Below are 19465 nucleotides of genomic sequence, written 5' to 3'. Positions count from 1 at the left end.
TATTGTAGAGAGAGAGAGAGAGCACTGGTGGTGAGGGACAGGGGAGAAGGGCAGAGGGAGAGGGAAAGAGAATCTCCAGCAGACTCCCTGCTGACCATGGGGATGGATCCCATGACCCTGGGATCATGACCTGAGACAAAATCAAGAGTCAGACACTTAACCAACTGAGCCATCCAGGTGCCCCATGGTGGTCATTGTTAATAAATATTTTTAGAATGGTCCTGAAAAAAAAAAAAAAAAGATAAGAACAGAAATTCTTGACAGAGTTGAGATTACATAAGGGATTTGTTGCAATCTGGGTAGGGAGTCATAGAATTCATTAATTCTAATAAAATAATAAGAAATTGTGAAAGAAAACATGATAAAAGTTCTTTAAGATATTTAATTTAAAAATAGAGCAGATACTGGGGTGCCTGGATGGTGCAGTCAGTTGAGTGTCCAACTCTTGGTTTCGGCTCAGGTCATGACCTCATGGTTGTGACATTGAACCCTGTGTCTGGCTCCCTGCTCAGTGCAGAATCTGTTTGGGATTCTCTCTCCTCCTGCCCCTCCCACTCATGCTCTCTCTCTCTTTCTCTTCTGAAATAAATAAATAAATAAATAAAGCAGATTCACTAAGGAGAATATGACAGAAAACACATGGGCTTGAAAAGTCCCTTTGTATAAGAAGGTGTCTCAATCTAATAAATAAACTGACTCCAGACAAATCATTCTGGAAGCAAACTCGGCTTCCCTCATTCCAGTCTAGAATCCAGGAATCAAATTTTGAATCTGTGCCCTCACTCACTGAGATGTAATTATGTTTCAATGAGTATTTCAACTCCTAGTTTCATGGGGTAAATTTGTATCATTGGGAAGGAATATATTTCTAAATACAGAGTAGTAAAGAAATGGGCACTATACTGATACCTTGGTATAACTTATTTGGTGTAAGCTGTGTGTGCCCAAATAAAGTAACCAGTTTTATAATCACTGAGTTTCTTTGGACATGCTCAGTCTATGTCTTAGACATTAGGAATATAACTATTTTTAATAGTAATACTCATTTAAATATAAGGAGCTAAGTGCCTTGAAAGATTTCATTTATTTGACCTCTAAGTGTGCCTGGTCCAGTATTTAAATTTTTTTGAGAGAATGTAATATATTTAATCTGAACTATAACACAAAAAGTCTAAGGAAACTTAATTAATTATATAAGTAAGCATTCGCTATTTAAGGAACACTCACTATGTTAACCTTAGAAGATAACTGAACATTAAAACCTAGAACAAGTGTAAGTAATTGTTCTTATTTCATACAAAAAAATGCCAGATTTATAAATAGGATAAGAATATTTAAACATGAATTTTAAGAGACAAGAAACACTAAGTTTTAAATGTATAATTTTAATAAGTTACATGTTAGTTCTACAAGTATTTTAATTTAAAATGAAATTTTAATTTAATAAAGTGAATATTGATTATAAAAATGAGGAGAGTGTTATTCTACTTGCTGCATATCCAATATCCATCCTGTCTTCACCAATGCTAGCAGAATAGTGACTGTTTGTTTGGGCAGTAGATTGAGATTGGTCTCAGCCAATCATAACACATTTATTTCTTGCTTTAGATTCCCTTTCAGCTAGGAAAGGCCATGTGACTGAACCAGAGTCCAGTTCTGTATGAGGAAATCTATCCAGAAGTTTGTTGGGGGTGTTTTTGAGAAAGCTTTTACTTTCCCAGGAAAGGGGAGATATGGCTAGTGCCAACTTTTTATCCATCTCTTTCTTCCATGAAGCCTGAAATCTAGCATTTCAGTAGCAATCTTATGAGTATGAGGCAACAAGTACAGTGGAGGGCCAAGGGAATCCAGGAGGTGTTGATCTTGACATTGTTAAGCCACAAACCCAACTATTTCCAGACTTCTTATGTGAGAAAATGAATAAATCCCTATTCATTTAAGACATCAACTGGGTGGTTTTGTTTTTAAACATTTGTAGCCCAAAGCATCCTTAATTAATCCTCAAATAACTGTAAATAGCCTTCCCTATTCGCAAAAGATCCCCCAGTCAGACACTAAAATTTCTGATTTGACAGCCATAAATAATACAAAAGAACTTGGTCAGGGATACTTCTGATTTGGGTATCAACTCATTTCCAATAAAAACACTGTGCCTTGAGCAAATCTCTTAAATGGATTCAATTATTATATTTGTGACTCATGATACTATGCAGGAAAAAAATCTCGAAGCTACCTCTTCTGCCTTGAGGGTGATGATTCTGGAGGTGGGAATCTTTCCTTTGGGCTTTGCCCTTAGTAACTCTTCATAGCTCTTTCTTTCTGCTCCATTTCCATAAAACATTTGTAGCTTCCAGATGGCTTCCTCCACAGCATCGTCCCTGTCCCAAGTGTCCACCTCTTCACCCAGGTCCTCTGTCCTGTGCAGGAGTTTAGTCAAATTCTTCAGCTCTTCCTTCCACTCCTGCCAAGAGAGTAGGGCCAAGCCCCTCATGACACAGATTCAGAAAAAAAAAAAAACAAGGACAAAGGGAGGAGTCCATTGTTATTGTGGAGATGGGTAGGGACTGCATAGGCAGGAACTCAAAAATCACCTAATCCAGCAAGGGATCATCTAATCCAAACCCCTTGTTTTGTTAGTGAGGAAATAGAGACCCAAAAAGGGAAATGTCTTGCCCAAAGTCCCCTAACAACAGTGACGGGATGCAGGCTAGAATCCCCAGCTCGCTCTACAGAACTTTTTCATTCCATACCATGTTTTTTTTTTCCTTTCAACAAAGTCATAAACTATATTTACAATTTAATCTCTGAGAGAGAGGGAGAGGGAAAGAAAGGAAAGAAGAGAGGGAAGGAGGAGAGAAAGGAGGGAGGAAAACAGAGAGAGGAATGAGGAAGGAAGGAAGCAAGCAAGGAAGGAGACACTTACCTGGTCAGAGAGAAGGTGGATTTTGGCCTCATACTGCTCACAGCAGCCCGAGCTCACTTGTACAATACATGACGTACATATACTTTCTCCAGATACTGGTAGAAACATTGCTTGCTGGATGATGGCATTGATCAGGGAGCTCTTCCCAGCCCCTGTGCTTCCAAATAATCCAATGTAGATTGGGTCCAATGATGGTTTTTCAATCAAGGCCAGAAGCCTGTTTCTGAATTGATTTTTAAATGCATGTTGTCATGGTCATCAAAGTGCAGTGGGAAGAATATCAAAATAGAACATGGAGGAACTTAGTTTCAATCCTAGGCAAGTCATATATCTTTTTGAATCTCTGCTACTTTCTTGATCAGATGGGGAATATTAGTCCCTGTTTCCTGCAGAGAGTTGTCATGAGGATCAAAGGAGATTACACAAAAATACTTGGTAACGATAATTTTATACAAACTCTATAATGCCTATATAGATGTGAAGTGTCTTTGTTTGTGTTCTATGGAAACTATGTAGTCTTGATCCTAGAAATAAATTTTAGGCAGAAGTAAAGTATTACTGGGAGCAACACAGAGTCTTACCAGGGTGGAGATTCAGTCCTGACTAATCAAGTGCTTCAGGTCAACTCAGCCCAGCATTTGAGGGTACCAGCTAGAGTTTCACACCGCCTGGCTTGGATTCAAGCCCTTTCGCTTACCAACAGTGTGACTTTGGTCAATGTCTTGGCCTCTCTAAGCCACAATTTCAATAAAATTGGGGTGATAATACTTTTTACTTTATACGGGTATTGGGACAATTAAATTTGATATATGTACAGTATTTAGCAGGTTACCTAACAAGAGTGGCAACCCAATGAATGGCAACTATCAGTATAAATAATAATATCCCATAGCCACATAATTTTTCAGCCTTCTTTGCTTGGTTTCTAACTGAAAATTCCCTTTCATTGTTGGAGAAAAGCATCTACCTAAGGAAAGAATGGATAGGAGGTTTGATGGGTAGCTGATATCAGACTCACATGAGATACTTGACTCCATTAGGAATGCTGTCATCAAGGAAGACAGACTGAATAAGTTTCTGATAAGTGTTGCTCAAAACCCTTCTGGTCCGTGACTCCAATTTTTCATCTGGAATCAATAGGGATGTATTACCTGGGATGTACCTGACAGGGATCAAGTACTAGGTCTCCAAAAGAGGAATATGCTCAATGTTGCAGAGAAAGAGAAATGAAATGAAAAGCCAATTAAATATGATAGCAAGTTATCAGACACTAGAGATAATAGCTCATGGGAGATAGCAATTATTGAGTATGAGAACCTCCCAAGGAGCTAGTCTGCTCTGAAAATCCTTGTAATGGGAGTCAGCAAATGCTTTGCATTTGGCTATTGCCCTTCTAGAATCTTTTCTCCTATGGTCATAAAAAAAAAAAAAATGCCAGGGCATCAAAGAAACACTCACCAAGGCACCAAACCAACCATTTTCACAATCTTTGTCCTCACCAGGAAGAGGTTATTTTGATCAAAACCCTGCTCTCCAGAGACTTCTAGAGATGAACTGTCAAATTAATAGATCTCTGCAGAGACTCTGAGGTCCCCTTTTCTGGATCAGGATCATTTGAAAATGTTTCATCCTTCTTTCCCATTTAACCTCCTCCTCCGTTGAGCATTTTTACACATTTGGAAAAGAGCAGAGCCACATTAAAATAAGCCACACAGCATTGTTATTGACACTCACATTCCTTAAAAGCACTTTGTTCCACAGGAGGAAATGCTCTGAACCGCTGGTCAAGAGAACGTCTTCTTTTCCTCATTGGTTCTTTAAACACATCATCATCACCTAGAGATAAACAGAGATTATATAAAATTAAAGGTTTTGGGGTACAATATACTTGCCTGACCTCTATCAGTCCACAAACCCAATAATGTAAGAAGTCTCCTGCCAGCTCCTTATGCCTCACATCAGAAGCAGACACTGTTGGACCATTCCAGTCTGGTTCCTATTTCCCAGAGTCGTAGGACTTTGCAACTAACTCCAAAATGCAGCCAAATGTATCTCCTCAGAACATATGTTGAAATGAAATGAGGTTTAGAAATCCCGAGAAGCCAAAATGGCTGGATATTCTTCACTAAATGCCAACTGTGTACAGAGAAGCCTAAGATAGGACTAAATGTGTGGTGAAGAAAGGCCTCTGGGAGGTCTTTTCAAACTGGGAAAGAAATTGATCAGGGAGCAGAATGCAGAGGAATGAAGGGACACATGACCAGGGTAAATCACTTCTCTGTGACCATCTATAAGATGAGAGGGCTGACAAAAACACAAAATGTCACAGTGTGGGAGGGTGTTCTATCAGTGGATGGCCTTCAGAGGTTAAATTTGGGAGAATTTTCCCCCTTCCTCACTGAAAGTCATTAATAGCATCTTCCTTAGGTTAAAATTTTAAAAAGAATAAAAATCCCAAAGAAGCAAATCTTTGTAGTTCTCCAGAGATTTACTCACTTTAATGGTTTCCCTTGGTTATGAAGTGAAGGACTGGTAGGAGCCATAATCCTCAGGAAAGGTACAACCGAAACATTGTGTTTTGGATGAGTTTTAGAAAATACCTGCTGGCAGTATCCACCAGGTTAGAAAAGGGCCATAGGTGGGTCTTTGGAGTCAAGGTTATTGGAAATTATCCTAACCCAGTGCTCCTGGGATTAGTCTGTACCTTGGGAAATGGCCATGACATGAACCTGAAGAATTGATCCCTAAGAGTCATGGCACTACAAGCTCATGCAGGGGCATGAGGCCCCAAAACTGAGCATGACATTGGGAAGTCATCTTCCCTGAAGAACCTCAGAGGAGAAGTTTCACTTTGGGACCCAGGATAGCAGCCTGAGCAGAAGGCCCAACCTCCATTAGGCTCTAGACAGGTCTTCCAGATGGTTCAGCCAGTCTTTACCCTCAGTTCAGCCTTATGGCTTCCAGCACAAATCCTGCCATGTCCTGGAGCCAGCTCACACCCTATAAAGTATCACAGTGCAGTTGTATGCTGTGCCAAAGCCTGACTCTCTGCCTCCTCATGCTCATGCAGTGACAGGGAGTTGAAAGACCTTGTATTTCAGACTCTCTGTCTCAGACATTCTAATTTCTTTAATTGAGTTCAACTCAAAGAAATCATCATGGCTTAGTTTAAGGGCTGCATAGAATTAAATACCAAATTGCTGGCTCAGGGGTTGGAGCTGGAGAAGAAGCAGGAAAGAAAAGAATCTGCCACTCAGGCAACCCTAGGCCAGATACAGGCTGATGACTACTTTATTTAGTCCATGTTATAAAAGGTGCCTCAGGATTCCAGGATGTTTCTGTAACCTATGTGTGGACAGTGAAGGATGTTGGGCCTTGATCAACTTTGTAACTTAAGAACTCTTTTTTGTGAACAATATTTCCATAGTATCTTAGCCACATGTATGAAGCAAAGGATGGGTCCATGTATCCATGACCTTTATCTTGATTTTTGAAGCACTGGCAACTAATCTGATAAAAGATTGGAAGCTTATTTCTCAGCTGAAGCAAAGGCTAAGAAGTCAGATGAACAGCAGAGTTTTAAACTTTTTCTTCAAATTCTCAAATGAAAAACCATTTGGAAAGGAGAAAGTATTCTATCTGGAATTCAGACCATTCAAGCGTAGTCTTGCTATATAAATTGTAACTGGAATGAACTGGCCTGAACTGACCACATCTCTTCTCATTCCCTGTAACTGCTCAAGCACTCTTTCCTCTTTTCCAGTATTTTACACTGAAGCACCCAAGAAAAAGTCAGTAGGGGCAGGTGGGGGCAGTCTAAAGAAGTTAACCTAGTCTACCACTCCTGTTGCTTCTTGCTGCCACAGGTGTTGCTTTTGAAAATGCTTCCTCCAACAGCCCCACAGGCTCATTGTTGTCACGGTCATGGTGTGTGTGTGGGAGTGGGGGTTGTGGGTGGTGGTGGATCTCCTAAGCAAACTCTTTCAGCCCGACACTCAACCAAAGGCCCCAAAGTTGTGATTCTTTCATTTTATGTGCCCAGCCATGCCTCAGATGCTAGCCACCACCCCACTGACCCCAAAACCCTGGATCCCTGGTCCTTAAAGGATTTCACTCCTTGTGAGCGAGAAATTTTTTGTCTCAATTCTCAAAACACAAAGCATGTGATTTTCCCTGTTTTCTGCACATAGGGGTTGCTTTTCTGCATCCCCCAGGGAAGGCTCCCTCTTTGGTGCCAGGGGTCCTCCATCAGCCTTCTCGGGCCTCGCCCTCATTGGCTCCCAGAGCATTCACCCTATATCTCTCCTTCTAAGGAAAGCACCTGATATTATTCCAGGGGCCTTACCTTGCCCATTCCAAGAGAGACTACTCTCAGAAAATCCAAGATGGCTTTCTGGAACCTCATTTTAGAAGGGGGGTGGGAGAGTGCATACACATATAACTATTGATCAGAGTCCACTACATTATGAATAGGCTATTTTAGTTGTTGAAATAATTTATATTGGGGCACCTGAGTGGCTCAGTCTGCTTTGGCTCAGGGCATGATCACAGGGTCCTGGGATTGAGTCCTGCATCGGTCTCCTCAAAGGAAGCCTTCTTCTCCCTCTGCCTGTGTCTCTGACTCCCTCTGTGTATCTCTCATGAGTAAATAAATAAAATATTAAAAAAAAAGAATTTATATTCATTCAATATTAAACCATGTCATAAGAAAGCAGATTTTGATTAAAGAGGAAGAACACTAACTATAGTTCAGTACAGTCTCAACCCACTGGCCCTTTATTATATTATGGAACTATTTACTATAAGAACTATTTACTTCATCAGGCAATATTGCAGGGATGTTACCTGAATGTGGTCCCGGGCCCACAAAATCCTCCGTGTCTTCCATTTCCTGTTATGCAAATACCTGCTTTTGTCCACTTAGGAGAATCAGCCTAAAAATATATACAAAGTACAAGGGCAGAGGCAGGCATGGGGATAACAGCAGAAATTGTAAATATAAAAAGCAAACAACAACAATGGTTAAATCTCTTCATGCTTTGTTTCCCCAACTAGATTCCAAGTTCTTAAAGGGCAGTAGCCTTTCTATCTTACCTTGAATTCCTCACAATGCATTGTATGCTACGTGTCATTTTAAACAGGATAAAAATCCATGCCTGACCCTTGGTTTTCAATAATAGTTATATCTATAGAACTTGAAACTGATATGAGATCTTCAAGACAACCCACACTGAAATAACAATAAACCTCTAGTGACCAGAACCATAAAGGTGAGATTATATGGCTTTTCTGCTTTGGGTGACATCAAGGCTTCAATTAAGTAAGCCTTGGGTTCAGTTATATTTAGTGCCAGCAGGTCTCCGCAAGAATCTGGAACATGGATGGGATATTTGATATTCCTAGGGTTCCCTGGAGTTGCTTGGGGAGCTACTGAGTGGGGAAGGAGTGATGGAATAAGTAGGTTCTCTGGATCTTTCCACTCCACTCCACTTCACCAAGGAAGACACCCCTACTTGGGTCTATAGTCAGCACCACAGCTTGGACATCCGCAGGATTAGGGAGTTGGGGGAAGAGAGGCACATCCAAAAGAGGTGTCAGATCCAGCCTGAATCCAGTCCACAGACAGACAGAGCTTGGGCATGGAGGGAGAACGGGGCCCATCAAGGCCCAGAACGGAGTGCACTGCACACACTGGGAAGGGATGGGCTATCCTGGAGCCTCTTTGTCCCTATGCATAGAGTTAGGCAACACAGGTGGGGAGCACCCAAGGTGCTTTCTCTCCCTGATTGACGTTGCTGTCCGGATCACTCAGCCATGTATTTCAAAAGCAGAGAGTCACTGGTCCTTCTGAAAAATGCAAAATCTCACCTGATCTGTCAACTGTCACTAGGCTCTAGGCTGTTAGAGTCAAAACAGCCTCTTATTCTTAGCTTGGCTGGTGGATATTAACTAGCCAAATGATTTCTGTACGTAGTGGGTGTTGGCTGGATGTGGTGGGAATCACTACTATGTGCAAAGTCCTGAGTGTTAGGTGGAGTTCCTCACTTCTCCATTCCTTATCTAGAGGCTCCCTCTCAGACCATCCCAAAATCCTTACAGTTCTCCAAGGCACGGTATTCTAATCCATGCAGTTTAGCATAGGCTGTTCTCTCTGTGTGGGGTACCCTTCTCCTCTCTTTCCCGGTGAATTCCTACTCTTTCATTGGGATTCTGTTTTAGCATTTCCTCTGTGAAACTGTCCTGATTCCCACTCATTCCCCTCTTGTGTTATCACTGTTCCAAGCATACCTGTTATAGTCCTTTCTTGCTCCTTCCTCCTTTCTGAACCATGAGTTATTTGAGGTCATATCTACATTTGTTTTCATGTTGCATTTCCATCAGGAAGTGCAATGACTGATAATAAATGCTGAATGAATGAATGAATGAATGAATGAATAAAATAATGGATGGGAGGCTTCTGATGATATTCTACACCATAGGATGCTTATTAGCCAAATTAGTTTTGTTTAAGTTTTTATTTAAACCAAATTAGTTTTTGATACAGTTAGAGTCTTAAAGAGTAAAGCAAAGAGTAGGAACAAAAGAACAAGTATGGAAATGAGGCAGTATCAACCATGAAGAGTGTCGGGAATGTTGAACTTGATAAAGGGATGATACAGGCAAAGGCAGAAGATGTGGAGAGGACTTCAGAGCAGTCTTCAACTACATGACCTTGGAGTTGCATATACAAGAGGGATGACACATGTTTTCTGAGGTCCCAAGAAAAGACCATTAGGTCCCTTAGGTAGAAGGTACCTGGAAGTATATTTTGGCTTAACATTCTCTAGTAGTTAGAGTTGTCCAAAATGCAATGAGCTCCCTTAGAAAGTAATGAATTTTCTGCCACTAAAGGTGTCTGAACTTATACTGGTATGACCACTTAACAATGGCATTGGACTAGATAATTTTAAGGCCTCCTCAAACCCCAAGATTCTCTATTACCAGCAAAGCTGGTAGTGGAAGTCATCTATGAGGTCACAAAACTTCATGAGAAACACAAGCAGCTCCTGATTTTTAATGCCAAGTTGGAAATACTAAAAAGCACATCAAAACCTAGATAAGATAGTAAATCAAAAAGGTATATAAGCTATAATGCGTACAAGTATAGTAACGCCTCTCAATAACTTTATTTTTTTAAGTAGGCTCTATGCCTAACATGGGGCTTGAACTCATGACCCAGAGATCAAGAGTCACATGCTCTACTGATAGAACGAGCCAGGCACCCCCCATCAGTAACTTTAGATACAGAACTAGGAATTACCCCTAAGGAAGAAAGTGATCTGTTGTTTTCTGAAGACAGCAGCTTAATGAGCCACAGTCACACAAAATGTTGGGTACCATATCATAGTGAGCACTGGAAACAAAGCAAAATATATGGTCCTCTCAATAGACAAATCCACTGTAGACCTCCAGGATAACTTGTGTTCTGGTAGCAAAAATCTAGGAAGAAATAGAGGAGTCAGATGAAGTCCGAAAGAACAAGTGTTACCACCATACAAACAGTGAGATTAAGACCCTTCAATCTGAGAGAGAAGTAGATTTAGAAAAGGAGGGTTCTCCAAATCCTGGGCACTGGTTTGGGCTTCCTTTAGGATCACAAGATTTCAGCTCATCTAACTTCACTTATGAAATCAACTGCACACAATGGCCATAGCAAAGGTTGTTCATGTGTAACTACCTGGGGTTAGCCCAGGCTTAGCTGCAGCAGTGGAGACACAGAACCATGAGTCTCCCAATGCAGGAGTATCTGTGGTACTAGGACATGAGTAAATGTGATCCCTAACTGAAATTTGGAGAAATTGGAAATTATTTGAATTGTGGTTGTGGTGAATTGGGCTTCCAACTCCTTCTGCCAATGTTCAAAGACTGGTAGGAAGGGACCATTTGATCAGGAAACTAAGACATTGTAAAGTGGGAAGGGATCACTAACAAAAAGGCTGAGAAAATAAAATGAAAGAAACACTGGGCACTTAAAAGGAAAGCTTATAAACAAATATATCAGTGGGGGATTGTATGGTGCAGAGACTCCGTCCATAGTCACTAAGCTGGACTAAGTGATGGTAGGAAGGGCAGTAAGCTGCCAGTCAGGTGTAGAAGGTACAGTTCTGGCTTTGTCACCAGTCAAAGGAACTGTGGGAGTTCATACAAGTCATTTTTATCACCCCAGGTCTTAGTTTTCCCATCTATGAATGAGAGATTGAACTAGTCCTTAAAATGCGAATATTCTCTGATTTAGTTGGATGCCAAAAGGATTAAAATTCTTAATTCAAAACGTCCCCTGCCTTTGTACCAGTGATTAGGGGTCCTGTGTAATCAAAAATAGCAAAACCAAGGTTTCCTGTAATTTTGGGTTTGCTTTCAGGAGCAAAGGACTCAGGGGTGCACAGTCCTTTCTCAAATTAAGTGGGGATCTACTTTACCCCAAGGAGAGGCAGTAATGGTGGTTGCATTTTGTGAAAGTTTGGCTGCTGTGGAGAAGCAATTGAAGAGTTCAAATTTATTGGTCACACAGGCAAGATTTTCACGTGTGGTTTATTTCACTGGTATTTCAGCTATGCGGTTAGCACTTAAGTTTTGATTTTAGTACTTATTTACATTCATGTGCACTGAGCTAAGAATAGCATCTTTTAAATGAAACTCTCTGCATATTTAGCTAGATATGGGAAGGTTGCACAGAACGCATTTCCTGTTAAATGATTGTGACTTTTGACCGTTATTCTTGCTTCTCCCATTCTCCCTTTCTTCACTCTGTTTTCCTTGATGTCTTTTTTTTTCTTAAAGAAACATAACAGAGGTGCAATGCAATAGTTATTCCTTTGCTAGAACAGCCTCATATAGTGGAATTAAATAACGAATGCTCTTGAGCCCCTTCTTTTACAGATATGGATGTGGAGGCCCAGACACGGGAAGGAATTCATCCAAGGCCAGAGTGGCTGCAAGTTCAATGTTTGCTCCATTCCACCAAGCAGCCTCTCATGGATGCTATATAAATAAAGCCTTTGGAGCTTAAGTGTTGGACAATGGAGAGAAAGGCACTCACAAATGAGGGAGTCCTTCAAATACACGACAAAGGCATTTGGGGAACAAAGGCCATTGAGTAGAACTGAAGAGTAGTGGGATGCCTGGGTGGCTTGGTGGTTGAATGTCTAACTTCAGATCAGAGCGTGATCCCAAATGGGGCTCCCCGCAGGGAGCCTGCTTCTCCCTCTGCCTATGTCTCTGCTTCTCATTGTGTGTCTTTCATGAATAAATAAAATATTTTTAAAAAAACAGAACTGAAAAGTAGCTACTCCATAAAACTATACTTAGGACTCAAACTGAGGCAACTGACTGAACATTCATTCTTTAGTGTCCTCAGAAGTAAAACAAGCCTGTGTGTGTGTGTGTGTGTGTGTGTGAGAGAGAGAGAGAGAGAGAGAGAGAAAGAGAGAGAGAGAGAGATATGGGGTTGGGGGAGAGATTGAGTAATACACTTTCACTGCATTCCTTCTGTGTCGGATGTAGAATTGAATGTGCTTAAGAATCGCAAACATCCTGTTCTCTTCCCCTAGCTCTTCTCGTTAGCCAGAATCTCATCTCACCCTACCTTGCTTTGCACCATTAACCTTTGATAACATGATTCCTTGTTTTCCTTGCATTTCTGTCTCCTACCAACCCTCCCCCACCAAAGGAAGCACTAATAAGAAAAAAATAAAAATGCCCAGCCTAGCAAACTTCCTTTATGGGATATTTTGATCTTTAACTGGTTTATTCCCTACTTTTATTGAATATGGGAAGAACTTGGTCCCTAGAAAGCCTCAGGTAAGTATTTGTTGAAGAACTGCAGTGCATCTTTCAAATGTATCTTAGATGGCAAGATTAATAATGGCAGGAATTACATTCATTCATTCATTTATTCAAATATTTGTTGAGGGGGAATCCCTGGGTGGTTAAGCAGTTGAGCGTTTGCCTTCAGCCCAGGGTGTGATCCTGGAGTCTCATGATCTAGTCCCGCATCGGGCTTCCTGCATGGAGCCTGCTTCTCTCTCTGCCTGTGTCTCTGCCTCTCTCTCTCTGTGTCTCTCATGAATAAATAAATAAATTATTTATAAAAAAAAAAAACACAAATATTTGTCAAGTGTCTATTATGTGCCAGGCAATGTTCCTAGGTGTCAGGGATGCATCAGGGAACAAAATGGGGGAGGCATCTACACACACAGGGCTTACATTCCAAAATGTGAATGATGCAGTGGAAATTACTCAGGATTTGGAGTCAGAATGTCTGGATTTGTGGATCATGTTCCAGGACTACAATGTAACACTGAACAAATCACCTAACCTCAGTAAGCCTCAGTTCATCCACATATAAAATGAGAGTGTGGGGCACCTTGGTGGTTTAGTCAGTTAAGCATCTGCCTTTGGCTCAAGTCATGATCGAGCTCACATCAGGCTCTGTGGGGAGTCTGCTTTTCCTTCTCTCTCTGTGAACACACATACACACTCTCTCTCAAATAAATAAAATCTTTAAAAAAATAAAAGTAACTGAAAATATAAAGAGATCTATATCAGGAGTTCATTGCGATGATTAAATGTGATATTGCATTATACAGTTGGTCTGTAGGCATTTAAGCATCTGTACAAATGTTATTTATTTTTAGAATATTTGGCAAGGATGGTTAAATTAGAAATTAATACTAGTATTCACCTGGGCCAAGTATATTTAGTTTTGAGGGTACATATGCCACCTTCACTGATAAAGTGACTCTACTCTTGTACACATTGATCAGTCACCTTGAGAGTTCTATCCCATTGTCCTTTAAGAGTCCTTGGTGAAGTTTTATCCTCCTCCCATAGGGAGGTGAGCTGGAGTATGAAATAAGGAGAAGGGGATTCTTAATACATTTATGGAATGCTGATGACATTTAGGATTGATGTCCTTTCTTTTTAAGTACCTTTAGTATTGGCAACATGTCCTAACCACTTTGTTGGACATTGCACTACTCTTCCAAACTAGGTATGTGCCAAAAAACCAATTTAAATACATTAGCTCAGAACCAAAAGTGAAACGAGGACCTTCGAATCCCCAAAGGATAAGATTTATATTTTCAGCATTAATACATGAGCTAATATGTGCAACATGAGAAATGCACCCCCCAGAAGTAGATATAGTAAAGGAGTTATTGGAATAACATGATTTTCTCCTTCCTTCCTCTCCCACCCTGGATGAATAAGTAAGCAAAGTAAGCAGATATTTTCATAATGTACTTTATCAGATTCTAACAGGATGAATTTGAATCCTCTCATACTGCTCCCCCAAGCTTGCCAAAGCTAGTGAGGAATAAGGTGACATTAATAGGGGTGCCTGGGTGGCTCAGTCAGTTAAGTGTCTGCCTTTGGCTCAGGTCATGATCTCAGGGTCCTGGGATTGAGCCCCCATGTCAGGCTCCCTGCTCCGCAGGGAGTCTGCTTCTCCCTCTGCCCCTCCCCCTCGCTCATGCAACTCTCTCTCTCAAAGAAATTAATAAAATTAATTAACTAATTAATAAAAATGACCTTAATACTACCCTTAATGATGACTGAAACTACTGGTTTGTTGTTGGTTTTTTTTTTCTTTTGGAAGGGAAGAATGATTAGTAACTTGCCTAATCACACACTTATGTAAAATTCAAGCTAAAACCTGATTGTCCAGATTCTAGTTCATTGGTCTTTGCATAGCCTCAAAATTCACTTAAACCAACCCGGAAGTGTAACTCACTTTCCTTAAGGAAAAAAAAAGCTTACTTTAAGACGATTAAGAGATGGAGGAGAAACAAGTCTTCCATATAGAAAAATTCCAAGTAATTTATGTAGATACTCTACCATCAAGGAAAGGGAGCATAATCCCCCACTCCTTAAGTGTGGGCTTTACAGAGTGATTCCCTTCCAAAGGGTACAGTATGGAAAGGAGGGGAGAAAAGTAACTTTACAGTAGTGAAGTGTGACAAACATGTCTCAGCCATGTGATGAAGGTCAGCATCAACAGTCATAGATCAAATGGTCTGTGTATCCCCTTGATGTGAGGTGATGAGAGTGGCACTTTAACTCTGTGATTTCCTCCCCCTAAACTCATCATTCCTATCTAATCATGAGAAAAACAGAAAAATTTCAATAGGGGTGAATCCTACAGAGTATCTTAACCTCAAAACTCTCAAGATCATCAAGAGCAAAGAAAGTCTGAGAAACTGTTACAGCCAAGAGGAGCCTAAGGAGACATGACGATTAAATGTAATATGGTGTCCTAGATGGGATCCTAGAACCCAAAAAGGACAGTAGGAAAGAAGTAAGAAAATCTTAAAAAAAAAAAAAAAAAAAGGGAACTAAGAAAATCTGAATAATGTATAGCCCTTAGTTATTGCTATGAATATTGGTTCATTAATCAGGACAAATATACCATTCTGATGTAAGATTAGAGAGGAACTTGAGTGAGGCTTCTATGGGGACTCAGTACTATCTTCTCAATGTTTCTGTAAATCTGAAATCTATTTCTTAAAATCAACCAGATATTACAGCATAAATTACATAAGAGATACAACTATACAACTTACCAGATGTCACTTTTTCTGCTTCGGCTCTAGAGTCCACAGAGAAGATGGTTGCAGTTTCTTTGCCTTGGTATAGATACGTGGAACCAGCTGGGGTATATAGCCCTGTGTGGCCCCAGTCACAAACCACATTCACACAAGCAGAAGTGAAACTCACTTGCCATCCGAGGGCTATTTATGATGTTTTGTTCCTTCAGAAATTGATTCATGCTATTTCCCCCTCTCATTTAGACTTAAATTGCATGTGAATTGGGGATCTCACATCCTTCTCTGCCTTATTCTTATAAGCAGGTAGGTATTATTATTTTATTTTTCTTTCCAAATAAATTGCAGCATCCACCCTGCAGCATCCTTTCTTTGAAGGGGAAATTTATTTTGATGGATCTAACTTGTTGAGCAGATAGGGAAAATGCCCTAGTTCCAAGAGAGAAAACGCACAGGTTTCTCTACCCCCCAATACAAGACCACTTCATGAGATAGATGACATGAGATGGTAAAGATAAACTGACACTTGGTAGCAAAATCTTGAAGCTCACAAAAACCAAATCACATTGGATTGTTTGTAGAAAGTTCACAAAAACCAAATCACATTGGATTGTTTGTAGAATCATACCGTTTTAAAGAACTTTTTCTGGAACTTAAATTTTACATCCATATTTAAAAAAAGAAAAGAAAAGAAAAACAGGGGTAACTGGATGGCTCAGTTGGTTAGGCATCCGACTTTGATTTCGGCTTAGGTCATGATCTCAGAGTCATGAGATCGAGCCCTGCATCAGGCTCCTTGCTCAGCAGGAGTCTGCTAAGATTCTCTCCTTTCCTCTCCCTCTGCCGTTCCCCCTATACACTCTCTCTCTCTTTCTGTCTCTGTAAAAACAAACAAATAAATCTTTTAAAAAACCCAGAAACACAAATATTTTTTAAATGCTGTCCGATGGAGAAGAAAGTAGAACCTATTCTATTTTGCTGTTTGGCAATCCAAACAATCACATCAAGTACAGGGAAAAAGCAATTTTTTTTAACCTTTAGCTTCAGGTTGTGTTTGACCTTCAAAGGCAGACTCCATCATTACTAGGATAGCTCTCAGAAACTGTGGGTATGTTTTAATCCAAAGTGGGGATTCAGAAAGCAAAGAGGTTAAAAAGAATTAGAGATAAATATTTAAACTGTAATCTTAAAAATTGCTTTGAACTTTTAGCAAGATGGTATGCCTCCTCCATAAGAAAACTATAGAAACACCAGTATAAAGTTCAAAGCAAAGAAAATCAACTTGAATACCATCATTAGTCTTGGATCTCATGTTTCTGGGCAAAATCACCTTATTGTATTCATGTGACACATGCTTAGCTCTCCCCCTACTGGCTGTTTCTTTGCTTTAATAGTTAACTGTATTTTAAATCAGAGGTACTACTAAAGTACCTAATAACTAAAATTAATTTTGATCACTTTTAAAGCTGCTTGGGTTCTTTATGGTGGTCCTTCATACCTATTATTGGACACTGAATGCTGGGTCTGTTAAAAGTTTGGGAAATCTACCAGGTTGCATTGTTTTCTTTTTTTTTTTTTTAAGATTTTAAAAAATTTATTCATTTGAGAGAAGGGGAACACAGTAGGAGGAGAGGCAGAGGGAGAGAAGGAGAAGCAGACTTCTCATGAGCAGGGAGCCTTATGTGAGGCTGGATCCCAGGACCCTGGGATCATGACCGTAGCTGAAGGCAGATGCTTAACCAACTGAGCCACCCACGTGCCCCTACCAGGCTGCATTTTCATTGAATTCACTGGAAACACTGAAGCAATTGAAAGAAAACTTCCACAGAGCCCCACCATCACACCAAGCATCTATGAGAATCTGCACTTGTGTACTCTGCTTTCCAGCCTGTTGATAGAGGAACTATCCATATACCCATCAAAAGCAAATCCCTTCCCCTGTGCACCTTATTTCATCCCCTCTCTCCAACTGCAGGACTAGGAAGATTATCTTCTTATAAGTCATCAAATTTTCACCTCCATTGGATTATTCCCATTGACATAAAAACTGGCTGTTATTTATTACTGTCTCATTTTAAAGATTTTATTTACTTATTTGTGAGAGATTTTATTTATTTGAGAGAGAGAATGAGTAGGGGGAGGGGGAAAGGGAGAAGGACCAACAGACTCTCTGCTGAGCAGGGAGCCGGACATGGGGCTAGATTCCAGGATCCTGAGATCATGACCTGAGCTGAAGTTAGATGCTTAACTGACTGAGCCACCTAGGTGCCCCTTTATTATTTTAATAACCACTTTCTTTGACATCATTTTCCCTGCCAGCTACCACCCCATTTCTCTGTACCTCTTGAGGGTAAAATCTCAAGAGTTGTCTAAACTCACTGTCTCAAATTCCTCTCCTGTCAATCTATCATAAACCTTCTCTAGTCAAGCCTTCACATCTACAGTTTCATAAAACTGTTGTTGTCAAAGTCCCCAATGATCTTAGTCAATTTTCTTTTTTTTCTTTTTGTATATTGGAGTTCGATTTGCCAACATATAGTATAACACCCAGTGCTCATCCTGCCAAGTGCCCCCCGCAGTGCCCGTCACCCAGTCACCCCATCCCCCTGCCCACTCCCCTTCCACCACCCCTTGTTTGTTTCCCAGAGTTAGGAGTCTCTCATGTTCCATCACCCTCACTGATATTTCCCACTTATTTTCTCTCCTTTACCCTTTATTCCCTTTCACTACTTTTTATATTCCTCGCATGAATGAGACCATATAATGTTTGTCCTTCTCCGATTGACTTACTTCACTCAGTATAATACCCTCCAGTTCCATCCATGTTGAAGCAAATGGTGGGTATTTGTCATTTCTAATGGCTGAGGAATATTCCATTGTATACATAGACCACATCTTCTTTATCCATTCATCTTTCGATGGACACCGAGGCTCCTTCCACAGTTTGGCTATTGTGGACATTGCTGCTATAAACATCGGGGTGCAGGTGTCCCGGTGTTTCACTGCATCTGTATCTTTGGGGTAAATCCCGAGCAGTGCAATTGCTGGGTCATAGGGCAGATCTATTTTTAACTTTTTGAGGAACCTCCACACAGTTTTCCAGAGTGGCTGCACCAGTTCACATTCCCACCAACAGTGCAAGAGGCTTCCCCTTCCTCCATATCCTCTCCAACATTTGTTGTTTCCTGTCTTGTTAATTTTTACCATTCTCACTTTTCAACCCTCATCTGCCTTGACCCTTCAACAGCAGTATTTGATCCAGTGGATCACTCCCTCCTCCTTAATGTACTTTTGCTTCTTTCCCAGGTAACCACAACTCTCTTAGTTTTCTTCGCACCTCTTGGGGGGCACCTCCTCAGCTTCCTTTGCTGGTTATTCCTCTTCTCCTCAACCTGCTAAAAATAGAACACACCCAAAGCTTGGTCTTTTAGTCTCTTCTTTCTTTTTCCACACTTATCCTGTTTCATAGCTTTAAATTTCACCTATGCACCTGTAACTCTCATTTGGTATCTCTAGCCTGAACCTTTTTCATGGCTTACTGCTCACTAGGCATCCCAAACGTGACATGTCTGGATTGACCTCCTCCCCCACCTCCCTCTGCAAAACCCCACTCTGCCTACAAGCTTCTCCATCTCAGCTAATGGCAACTACATGGTTCCAGTCCCTATGTCCAAAAGCTTCAGTGTCACCTTTGATGTTGATGACTTTCTTTTACTCATATCCCACATCTGGTCTGTCGAGAAAGCTTGTTGAAATCTTCAATGTATTTTCAGAATCTGAGCACTTCTCATCACCTCCACAGCTTATTATCTTGATTCAAGTTATAATCATTTCTGGGCTCGTTCAGTAGTTCTCAAACTCTGCTGTGCAGTGGAATCCCCAAAGATCTTTAAAACATGACTGGCTCCCACCCCTTGATATTTTTATTTAATTGGTATGGGATGTGATCTGAGCTCTG

The 19465-nt window shown here is 40.6% G+C and overlaps 1 protein-coding gene across 8 annotated transcripts in view; it reads right to left on the bottom strand.

The window, feature by feature from the left end:
• The window catches only part of NUGGC (nuclear GTPase, germinal center associated), a 54166-nt gene that overhangs the window by 32538 nt on the left and 2163 nt on the right, over positions 1 to 19465 (bottom strand). Inside the window, exons 1-6 of one of the 8 annotated variants that reach the window (XM_025462993.3) lie at positions 15526 to 18898; positions 7769 to 7857; positions 4658 to 4759; positions 3942 to 4050; positions 2924 to 3146; positions 2234 to 2461 (exon numbers count right to left, since the gene is read on the bottom strand). In XM_025462993.3, the coding sequence (XP_025318778.1) occupies positions 2234 to 2461; positions 2924 to 3146; positions 3942 to 4050; positions 4658 to 4759; positions 7769 to 7811 (705 nt within the window). In that variant the 5' untranslated portion in view covers positions 7812 to 7857; positions 15526 to 18898. Of the gene's footprint in view, positions 1 to 2233; positions 2462 to 2923; positions 3310 to 3941; positions 4051 to 4657; positions 4760 to 7433; positions 7636 to 7768; positions 7858 to 10223; positions 10410 to 15525; positions 18899 to 19465 lie in introns of those variants that run through there. The other 7 variants (XM_049101058.1, XR_007405811.1, XM_025462994.3 and 4 more) reach the window with 7 other exon arrangements.

This window comes from Canis lupus, chromosome 25 (assembly GCF_003254725.2).
Source record: "Canis lupus dingo isolate Sandy chromosome 25, ASM325472v2, whole genome shotgun sequence".
NCBI classification, from domain to species: domain Eukaryota; kingdom Metazoa; phylum Chordata; class Mammalia; order Carnivora; family Canidae; genus Canis; species Canis lupus.
This window is presented reverse-complemented; position numbering and strand designations above follow the sequence as displayed.